General features: G+C 40.4%; 1 protein-coding gene across 1 annotated transcript; it reads left to right on the top strand.

Moving 5' to 3' along the window:
- Window positions 1-1,864: 1,864 nt before the first annotated feature.
- Window positions 1,865-6,056, top strand: IL12A (interleukin 12A). The gene is made up of 6 exons (XM_032764818.1): window positions 1,865-1,895; window positions 2,079-2,230; window positions 4,588-4,695; window positions 4,807-4,848; window positions 4,952-5,056; window positions 5,889-6,056. The coding sequence occupies exons 1-6, from the start codon at window positions 1,865-1,867 to the stop codon at window positions 6,054-6,056; spliced, it is 606 nt and encodes a 201-aa protein (XP_032620709.1).
- Window positions 6,057-11,724: the final 5,668 nt, after the last annotated feature.

The raw sequence follows: 11,724 nt of genomic DNA, 5'->3' as shown, positions 1-11,724 counted from the left end.
GCCAGTTCCTACACACTAAAACTTTAGAAAAAATATCAGTAATGATCATACTCTGCATATAGTCCATTATAGTTTTAGGGAGTGATGCTCTCCCAATTGCAGCCAGTGGGAATGTGACCCTTAATAGTTCCTAATTTGTTTGTTATTTTTCCCCTTTAATATGATAGCCATTACTGAAGGCCATTACATGAGACAATGCAATGAGAGTATAAACAAAGGATCCAGTTTAAGGATTTCAAAGTGCTTTCCAAAGGTCAATGTTTTAAGTGTCAAACCACCCATAGGATGAAGGGAAGTATTATCTCTATTTTAAAGATGAGGAAATTGAGTCTCAATGACATTAACTGACTTGCCAAGACCTGAAAGCATGTAAACGGCAGAGCAGGACATAGCAACAAGATCTCCTGAATTCCAATACTGTACATACATTAATTCCTAAATATGTTTTCTATCTACAACAATAGGAAGCTTGCTTATCATACTTGTTTGTTCCTTACATGCTAATGATATCATCCTGCACCATAATGACATTTGAACAAATTCATGATTCCACTCTGTGATGCCATAATGCAAGCAGCTTGGTCCCCAGACCAGCTTTCTCCAGATCCTACAGGGACTGGCATTGATCCGACCCCTAAAATAGATTTCAATGATTTTTTTTTAAAAGTATGTATCACTAAATGCTCCAACATCTGGATGCAGGGCTGGCCAGCACAAAAAAAAAAGGGGAAGGGGGACAGAAATGCTTCACCATTGCTTAAGTTTACAAGGTGGTTATATCAAAAGAGTAGAGGCTATTTAGAACTAGGGAGGAAGATTCTATGCTATACACTGTATTACAGGGAGTTAAAATATGTTCAGCTTCAGCTCATCTTTTTGTCTTGCTGTTTGAGGAATGCAACAAAGAAAAGGAAGGCCTCTTGCTGATTCCATTTCTTCATTAAAATCCTGATTTAACTTCAAGACATATTTCTGAAAACCATACTAACCTGTATGTGCTGGACCAACACTTTATTCACTGATGTGTTGCAACAGTCACACTAATTCTCTTGCAAGGCTGGCAGGATAAATTCCTTGTGCATGAGGCTGTGTCTGCATGTCACATCACAACCTGAGGAAGCAGTGTCAGATTATCAAGTTTCATCAAAGAGACATATTATAATAATCCTTTGGATTTCTACAGCGCCTTTACCGCAAGGATCTCAAAGCACTTCATAAAGGTAGAGGCACTGAGTCCCTTAGCACCAGTGTGAGGAGAGGGAACTATTATCACCCCCCGTTTTCAGTTAGGGAAACTGAGGCAGGGAGCAGTGATGAAATTCACCCACGGTTACCCAGAGCTGGGCAGTGACCTGCTGACTCCCAGGCCTGGGATTTGCTCACTAGAGCCTGCACGTGGCTCACTCAGCTCAAGCTTGTTTTTGAGGCTACAATATTCCGTGGCCGCAGGCAAGGGCAGCACAGCAGTGCCGGGGACAGGACTGGAGCCCACCCAGGCAAAGGAAGCCGGGCGGGGGGAGGCTGGATGGGAAAGTCCCCGTCGGCCCCTCTCCTGTGCCGGGGCCCCAGCTCGCCCCCGGCGCGGCGCTGGAGTCCCGCGCGCCTCTCGGGATTCCCTGCGTGCCCACGAAAGGCGCGGGGCTAGGCCCGTGCGCTCTCTCGGGATGACTAGCCGGGGGCCGCGGCCTCCCGGAGGGAAGCCGAGAGCCGGCCGGCCGCCTCACAGGGTTTCAGCTCTGACCAAGCCGCTGATGTAGAGAAAGAGAGAGAAGGGAAAGTCCTGGCCACGGTGCGCCTCCCGCTATAAAAGCCGCGGCTGCCCGCCGACCCCGGCAGCGCTCCAGCACTACCTCGGCGAGGCCACATGGCGCAGCGCGCCGGCCCCGACTGCCCCCGTGAGTGACCAGTGCCCCGCAGCGCAGGGACCCCGCCAGCCTGGGGGGGCGCACGCCGAGGCCTCGTGCGTTCTGCACCTGGCCGGGGTCTGGGAAGGGGCGCGGGCGGAGGGTGCACGTGCAGCCGCGTTCCGTGGTTCCCAGCTGGTTCCCGGGCTAACGCGCGGCGCTTGTTTGTTTCAGGTGGCTGGCTCCTGGCGACTCTCCTCTGCCTCAGCCTGGCCGACTTGGCAGCGACCTCGCCGCTGCCTTCCTCCTGGCCCAATCTGAATGACTGCCTGAATGTTTCCAAATCCCTGGTAACCGCCGCGAGGGAAGCGCTGCACCAGCTGAAGGTTTGTCGTGCTTTGCCTCGTGTTCCGCGCCTCCCATCAGTTCTGGTGACGTGTTAAAAAACGTGTCACTCTTTAAGCAAAGCTGTTTGTCGTCAATATTTATAGCTAAATAAACCCCAGTAAAACAATACCTGCAAGGGTTAAATCAGAGTTACTGGGACTAACTCCAGAGGAAGACGTGGAAGAGGTGTCAAATATACAAACTAATGGTACCAGGAGTTGGTATGAAATGTTTTTTTCCAGAGGGGAGGCAAGTGTAGCTTTGCCTCTGTATCTAAATTTGTTTTGCCAGATTCACAGTTTTGCCGCAGAGGAGGAAGAATGGACTTGTATTAAAGATTCAGATATCCCAGAGTGGGTGCACAGCCAAAACCTAGATAAAAGGGATAGGAGTAGGTGCAGTTCACGAAATGTAGGTTCTATTGGTAGCTTGATGTGCTCCATGACTTGGGCAAATTGCTTGGGCACCATTTATACTACACATCTAACTCTACCATTGCACATTTGTCTGATGTGGCTAGGTTAAGGAGTCCCATCTACACAACAAAGAGAAAAGCATGTTAGAATATGGATTATGTCCCTGACCCTGACTTGGGAGTTTTTGATATGTAGTGCACAGAAGGATCAAAGACTCGTCTTTGTGTTGTCTCATTTTTAAAATAGGAAAAATACCTACCTACCTACTAGGGATGTGGTGTTTATCGATGTGTGTAAAAGAGTGTTTGAGATATTCAGATAGAAGGAGCTGTAGGAGGTTTTATTTCTATGGTAGGAGGCATCAGCTTTCTAAAGCAGCCAGGTGGTGCACATTCCCAACCTGTGTGTAGCCTTATGTCTCTGGCTCTTCTGTTTGCTTCAGCTAATCAAATTTCTGTGTCCCTGTTTTTAACCATATTCATCATTTGGTATTTCCAGAGAACTGTAATAATTTGTCCTTCATTTCCTTACAATCTTTTTCTTGCTTGTTTCGTAATTAACTTTCATTTGTGCATCCAATCCTTTTTTATTATTATTATTATTATTATTATGGTTGTTGTTGTTCTAATTTTTGCCTGAAATAAAGCTTGACCTGTTATCTTCCACTGATGCAGGACTTAAATCAACTGGAACAAATCTGTGGATGATAGATATGGTAGTATAAATTATTGTTGGTAAGCAGAACACAATACAGGGATTGACTCCAGCCATCCTCCCTTCAATACTTCTTGGTGGTTTCATTATTTTTACTTTTCTGTGACGGTTTATTTGGGGATTTCACACAACACCCTAAGATTCTGAGGTTGTTTTTTTTAAAGAACAGATAGAATCAGTTTAAGGCAAAGAGATGGTCTGCATTACATGTCCAGTATTATGATCAGTAAAACTTAACCTAAATAGGTATTTTAAGCTTAGTTACAATTAATAAAGAAATTACCTTTCATTTTCTCATGAGAACTTTCTTCCCTCAAACTTTTTGTCTTCCAGCCTGAGTGGCCCTCTGTCACAGAGCATCTCTCTCTGATCTGTGTCCTGCTAGTGTTTGCTTTTACGTTTTCCTTATCTGTCCTGTTTGACATATTTTTGTTCCAACCTTTGTTCAGTTTGGTTAATTCTTAGTCATTAATCTCTGTAAAACATGCCGCAAACATTCCATCAACTAGGCAATTAGGTAGTGTGTTGGCAGCTGGTTAAAGAAACAGCTCAGCATGAAATATCCTCTTGCATAATCTCTTTCTAAGAATGTTATGGGTTGGTCCAGGAGGCATCCTTTGCTCTGCCATATCTTTTAGTTATATGTCTCCTTTTCTTTTTACCATCTCTCACTGGTACAGTTGAACTGGTGGTAATGCTAAGGGAAATCTATTTCTAAAATTCCCTGGCATAGGCACTGCCTTAGGGTGAGAGAGAAGAAGCAGCTAAATAGTTCCATCACCTCAATGAGACAGTGTCACTGATGGTTGGCCACAAGACAGTGCCACTTGTCCATTTGATTGTTATTTGACCTTCTCTTTTTTTAAAAAGTAATCATTTTTTAAATTGTAAGTTTGTGATATATAGTGTTCTGAGTGTTTATTCATCCTCTTAGAATGATTTAGAATCTTAACATAATGGAGACAATGTAATCCAGTGCAACGCATACAAAATATAAATCTATTTACAACCCTTGCTCCTAATGAAAATGATGGCAAAATTTCCTTTGACTTTAGCTTCATAGCTTGGATATTTGCTTGTTGGTTAAAGGCATAAAGATATATAAAGAAGATGCTGAAGCACCTTCAGTGCCATAAATCATCTACTGTCCAGTATATTTCTGCTTATAAACATGCCCTGCAGCATTATGTGCAATGATTCAATAAATGTCCCCTTTGTTTACATAGGAGCTTGGCACGCTAGGATTTAAATGTACCCTTGAAGAGGTTGATCTTGAAGATATCACTAAGAATAAAATCAACACAATTAAGGCTTGTATGCCAGAAGAGTCAAAGGTATTGCAATAAATAAAAATCAAATTTCATTACCTTTATATGGAACCATCATGTAAGTTATCATATTGATACAGAATGATCACATTCATGCCTGGTGTCTTTAATTTTCAGACTGAAAATTGTCCGAAACTGAAAAAAGCTGATTTTGATAAGGTAAATTGCCAGTCTCCCAAAAGAACAAATCATTTGCTTTTTGTTTGTCTGTAAGCATCTAACAGCACTCTCCAATATTTCTTAATCCTTGTATCTTCTGCAGACTGAGTGCCTGCGAGGTATCAATGAAGACCTGAAGGCTTACAAGGCAGAGTTCAAGAATTTCAATAACCAGAAGATGCTGGCTACTATTGACAAAATGATACAGGTCTGTTTTCCTTTCAGTTGCCTAAAAGAGTACTTTATATTATTTCTATCGTAAATTGAGTCCTGTTCTATGTGTTCCTTTCTGTAGTTACCCAAATAATAAGTTACTCTGGAATCTGATCATTTAAAATCTTGATTATGATTTTTTCTGAAAATTGAAGGAAGTTTCTCATCTCTGTATAAATGAGGTCTTACTTTGATACTGTATATTACTGTATTTAAAAAGTGATTCCCTATCAGTGATGTAGGAAACATGCTAGTAGTGAATTTTCTGTCTTTTTAATGGTATCTTACTTAGTCTCCCATCCCTACCATGAAATGGGGTGGGGGTTAGAGAAGACTTTATTTTGGTAAATAATTAATTAATATGTATTGATAGGAAATAGGGAACACATGTAACATGGTTATTAACAAAAACAAGGAGTCCGGTGGCACCTTAGAGACTAAGAGATTTAATAGCTGGTAGAAATCCTGTCCTTATTTTAAAATAATTAACTTTTTATTAACATAGCATATCTAGATACACTGGAGATTCTAATAGTTGTCAAATGCACTGGATTTAATTATTTGTAAACCACAGCTCCTCCTGATTATCCTTTAAAGGCCCAAACCTGTATTCCTTGGCAGGGGAAAAACTATTTACATCATTAAGAATGTTTGCCTGCATAAGAAATACAGGTTTGGGCCCTAACTATATGAATGGTATTATTACTATCCTAGTTTACCTTTTCATAAAACATTTTATTTTTAATAGTTTAAATTTAAAAATTTAAGCTACTCTGAACATGGTTAAATTGTCTGACCAAGCGACTTTTTTTTCTTTCTTTTTTAAGGCTGTGAAAATTAACAGTGCGAGTATGGAGCAACCCTCTGCAAACAGAGGATCAGCCTCTTTCAAAGAGAGAATGAGGTTATGTAGTGTTCTCCATGCTTTCACAATTCGCACTGTGACCATAACCAAGATGCTGAACTACTTGAATTCTCCTGGAAGCTCATCATAATCACTCAAACCTGGAAGCACTTTCTATAAAACATTGAATCAAAGCTATTTTAAGTATCTGAAGAAAATATATATTAGGTTCTACTTACTGCAAGAGCTCTGTGTGCAGTACTTTCACTGTGAAACTTGTACACACAGAGGGCTTTCAGGATATGGACCTGAATTTAAAAATACAGTAATATTTCTACAAAACCTTTTAAAGGATTAAGCACAGTAATATTCTGCAATATTTTTCATGACCTGAGTTGTCTTGAGCAAAATACTATCAGTGTCTTTTAAGCTAAAATGTTAAATTTCTACATTTCTAAAAAAAATAAGCTATATTATATCAACATGTTCTCAACATAACAAACACCCAAGTATAATTTATTTGTCTTAAATTATTTATTTATACATTTGTAAGTTTTGATAACATTATTATGTAAATTGAAACCTATTTATAACATTACTGACTTATTTATTAAACAATAAATAATACTTGCATAATCTGTATAATTAACTTTGGTCTTTTTCTTATTTGTGAATTAAAATCAATCTAAAAGGGATACTGTCATATCAGCAATTGTTTTTTAAAATATATTTAAATATTTGCTTGTAAACAGTACATCACTGTTAACACCCAAGTACTGGAAAAAAAATCTGATTTTGTTTTCTTTATTATGTTGGATGTATACTCTCAGACGAGACAATGAAAGTAGATTATTCTGTCTACCTTATAGTTAATTTCCAGTCACTATACTAGAATCATAGGGTGAAATACTGATCTCACTGAAGTCAATGGCAAAAATAGTCTATATCATTTATATTATATAATAAATATTTAAGGCCAGAAGGGGACCACTGTGATCTAGTATACTCTCCTACATAATACAAGAGGTCATAGAACTTAACCTAGTAATCCATGTAACTTGCCAGTGGAACTAAAGCATTTATTTTTAAAGGCATTGGTTTTGATTTAAAGACTCCAAGTGATGGAGAATTGACCACATCTCTGGTAATCTGTTCAAATGGTTCTTTATATTCACTGTTTAAAATACACATTTGATTTCCTCTTTGAACTTCAGATATTGTCAAGTTCTCAGGCCCTAATACAATGCCCCAGTGTTTGGGCTGCAAAGGCCACTGGAGAATTTTAATTCATTTTTAGGAGGGGGAAAAAAGGAAATAAATACTACTAATAATAGAAGCATTTCTGTTGAACTTATGGTATCAACTTGTTTTTGATTTTAACCAAACCTAAAGCTTGAGTCAAATTTCAGTTGACAATGTTTCATTACAGAAGCGCAACCAAGGATTTACCTCTCTCTCTGAAGAGGTCTAATTCTTGTTCCCTCTGCATCTGAATCTTGCTATTTATTACTCTTCCCTGCCCAGGGGGAATGTAGAAGGGGAAATGAATTGATGCCACAGAAAAGACATTCTTACTGATCTCAGTTTCAGAGAGCTGAAGTTGCAGGGAAACTCCTGCTTGGCTCCAGGGTGGAGCATGTTCAATACAGATGGACTCTTCCAAGAATTTAGTAGCCAGACTCTAAGTCTGTACTGAGCATGTGTGAAATGTGATATTTCAAATGCTTATAAGTAAGCCAAATTTGAGGTGTTCTTTATCACAGAACTGCAACAGGCCCATCCCTGACACCATGGTGACACGACTTGCCAAATTTCAAGTCCCCACTCCACAGCATGGTGATGCTAGAGGTTGTAAATGAAATGGTTATAAGAATTTTTCTAATGGGTGCAAAACAACATATTTTCCCCTACTGTCATTCTTGGGAAAGGATGAGCCATTTTTGCTGGAACCTTCCAAAAAACAACAAAAAAATTATTCTGACAGACACCTGGCATGATATGTTTCAGCTGAAACAGTTACAATTTGACAAGATTATGAACATCTGAAAACAGTCTCATACTAGCAAGTGTCAGACAACCTTGGCAGTCCTGAGCCCTCATGATGCTCTAACTTGTGCCAGAGCAGAAGCAGAGATTCAAGGATGTACACCCAGTTCCCTGGCAGTCCTCACACTTTGTGGCACCCAGCAGAAAATGGACATGGCATAGAGTCTACCCCAATATTTGTTATGTGTGTCTGTCCTAGAGGAACTCTCCTTGCTTAAACCCCCAAATGATGGGTAAAACAGTCTTTCATCCAAATTTGAAATAAAAATGTGTTCGTTTGGACTAGCCCAATTGTTCAGCATTAGTTCAACAGGGATTCCAAACTTGATTTTTGTCATGGTGCTATGACTGACTCACTAATACATAGTGTTTATTTACTAACAGTTTTATATATTCCTTTTAGTATCACATGAATATTAGATAACATATGTTGTATTGTATTTCCAGTGTTTTTCTCCATATGACACTCACAAGTATGTCATCCCTACTTAAAATATGAGTACACATACTATGGGGGAAGAAGGGGGAGAAGCCTATTGTCTACTCTGAAAATTGTCTTCAATGGGGCCAGGATTTCACCCTGTGTATTTAATATTTAAATACATATTTAATACTACAACAAAGTCTGAAAGGCATGTTATTAAAAGTAATTGTTAATTAGGCACATTTAACTACCAGTCTAACTAAAAGCTGGTAATCCCCTCTGAGTGAGATATAGCCTGCTGTGTTACTGATTTTAAATAGGGAGAAAGACAATACCCTTCTTTTAACAAGTAAAGAGATCCCCTAGTAGCAGAGATGGACAGATTATTCTTTACACCCACCTACAAAAAGCTTCCTCTGACATTCGTCAGGAACAGCTGGCTTCATGACACAGTGTGAAGGAAATTTCTTGATATGTTAATACCAGTGCCCCAGTGCTGCCACTATTATAGTCCCCAAAGTTGCAGTGTCTACAGCACTTGCTGCTGGTGCTACTGCATAATTTTGGTGCATAAAGCTCCCGATGACATGATCATGCTATGGCCTGATATGGTATAAAGACAGGAGGAAGTAAGAGTTTTGTACCTTCACAGTCTCCCTGAGAACTTGATATTTAACATAATAATTGAAAAGCAGATCTGATTTATTTATAACCAGAAATCCAATACATTTTTATATCAACATTTTAATGTCATTTCATGAAGGAAAATAACTGTTTTTATAAAATCTTAGAATGCTCAATAAACATTTATGAAATATTTTTATTAAAAAATTCACAACAAATGTATGTTATTATTACAATCTCTCATATAAATGAAGGAATCTCCTCTCTTATTCTAATTATGTAGCACTTGGCCAAACAGGTAGCCCCACTGGAGCCATCTTAAATGATCCATTGTGGGAACAGTTGGAGGTTAAATATACACAGATTAGGCTTTTCAAAATAATTTCAGTTAACAGCTGGTTTAAAAAAACTGAATTAATAAAAAAGATTAAACAGTATGAATATATCTTAGAGCAACTTTGAAATGTTTTTCTCCACCAATTTCTAGGGGGACTTAAATTGTCTCAGTCCTAATTTGCCTCAGAATGACTCCTTCCTGTTTCTTTTTGTCTTCTTATAGTTTATGTTCTGATCCTGCAATGAGATGCACACAGGCATACCCTCTGTACACATGCTGTGCTCCATTGTAGGATCACGACCTGAACCATCTTTGCAATTAGATGGAGTAGGTCTGTATTTTTCAGGATTTGTTACATTCATCAATAAGGTAGGAGGCACACAATGACCCAAGAAAGTAAAGTGTAATATTCTCCAAATAAAACAATTGTCTGAAGTGCCTTCCCAAAATGTTATGGGTCTATGCAATCACAGAAAAATAGACAATGAGTGGTAATTTAACATACTGCAAAAATTAAATATATTAGAATCATAGAACGTTAGAGTTGGAAGGGACCTCAGGAGGTCATTTAGTCCAACCCCCTGCTCAAAGCAGGACCAATCCCCAGACAGATTATATTTGCTGTGGGATCAGTGACTGTAGAATTTCCTGAAGTTTGTTTTCTCATATATGTGGAGGCATAGAGTCAGCCCTTAAAAAGCAACTTTGTAACATATAAACAGCAGCTTAACCAACAATAAGGGCATGCATTGTCAGGTGAAAAATCTGATCATAATGACTCTCCTTCATGTGAGCTCCTCAGTGCTCAGCCATTGATCTTGGCTGTAACCAAGAAAACAGAGCAATACGCCACCACTATAAAAGCTCAAAGAAGAGAACCAAACGTAATGTACATGTTTTAAGGCACTCCCATTGACCAGAGAGACAGCAAGGTCTAAAGGTGGGAGGGCTTGAAATTCCCCTCATGTATATCTCCGCTCACTCATTCCACAGGGTTTCCCCACAAATAGAGAAGAGGCTAAAGGATTAGCTTTTGAGCTCCATATATTTCTGTGGCTCCAAACAGATCCTGAGAGATCAGCAGGAGACCAAAGCATGGCATTCTGGGCTCCCAGCATTGCCTCAAGTCCCACTCACTAACAGCAAAGAGACAATAGAACTACACAGCCAGGGATTCTGCAGTTAGTAGAAACTCCTGGAGCTCCCCTTAGAAGGGAATCCACATCATGGAATGGGAGCTGCAGAAATATAATACTCTGGTGTTATGACATTCCTGCCCCAAGTTCCACTTGGCACAGGTTAGGGAAGGAGATAATAAAGGACAGTTACCTGTTCCATAACTGGCGTTCTTTGAGATGTGTTGCTCAGGTATATTCCACAGTAGGTGTGCGTGCTCGTCACGTGCACTGGTGTCGGAAGTTTTTCCTTTAGCAGTACCCGTATGGGGAAAGCACCACTGCGACCCCTGGAGTGGTGCCTCTATATCACACTATAAAGGGAGCTGCGCACTCCCTGCCACCCTCGGTTCCTTCTTGCCAGACAACTCCAACAGAGGGGAAGGAGGGCGGGATGTGGAATACACCTGAGCAACACATCTCAAAGAAAGCCAGTTATGGAATAGGTAACTGTCTTTTCTTCTTCAAGTGATTGCTCATGTGTATTCCACAGTAGGTGACTCCAAGCTATTATCAGATGGAGTGGGTAGGAGTTGAGGGGTTTCCAGGATGCAGTACCACCCTACCGAACCCGGCGTCATCCCTAGGCCAGGAGACGATCGCATAATGCGAAGAAAACGTGGACAGAGTACCACGTGGCAGCACTACAAACGTCCTGGATAGGGACGTGGGCTACAGAAGTAGCAGACGAGGCTTGAGCCCTCATTGAGTGTGCCCTGACGATCGGTGGTGGGGGAACCCCTGCCAGATCATAACGTGTGTATGCATGAGGTGATCCAGCGAGAAAGTTGTTGGGTAGAAATTGGTTGCCCCTTCATAGGCTTGGCCGAGGCAACAAACAGTTGCGCAGATTTCCGGAACGGCTTGGTCCAGTCTAGATAGAAGGCCAGCATTCTACACACATCGAGCTTGTGAAGACGACGTTCCTCGTTGGAGGAATGGGGCTTGGGACAGAGTACTGGAAGGAAAATGTCCTGTTCCATATGGAAGGCGGAGACCACATTCGGAAGGAATGTGGGAAGTGGGCGAAGCTGGACCTTATCCTTGTGGAAGACCGTATATTGGGGTTCTGAGGTGTCATAAACAGATAGCTAAGGGTTAATGTTTCTTTTACCTGTAAAGGGTTAACAAAGGGAACCAAACACCTGACCAGAGGACCAATCAGGAAACCGGATTTTTCAAAGTGAGGGAGGGAACTTCTGGGTGTGTTTTG

This window comes from Chelonoidis abingdonii, chromosome 8 (genome assembly GCF_003597395.2).
Source record: "Chelonoidis abingdonii isolate Lonesome George chromosome 8, CheloAbing_2.0, whole genome shotgun sequence".
Classification (NCBI taxonomy): domain Eukaryota; kingdom Metazoa; phylum Chordata; order Testudines; family Testudinidae; genus Chelonoidis; species Chelonoidis abingdonii.
This window is presented reverse-complemented; position numbering and strand designations above follow the sequence as displayed.

Bases quoted from the DNA above. Each gene is read 5' to 3' on its own strand.
- IL12A (XM_032764818.1), top strand. From the start codon at position 1,865: ATGGCGCAGCGCGCCGGCCCCGACTGCCCCC. The intron at 4,849-4,951 runs GTAAATTGCCAG...TATCTTCTGCAG, and splicing joins AAAAAGCTGATTTTGATAAG to ACTGAGTGCCTGCGAGGTAT. The intron at 5,057-5,888 runs GTCTGTTTTCCT...TTCTTTTTTAAG, and splicing joins CTATTGACAAAATGATACAG to GCTGTGAAAATTAACAGTGC.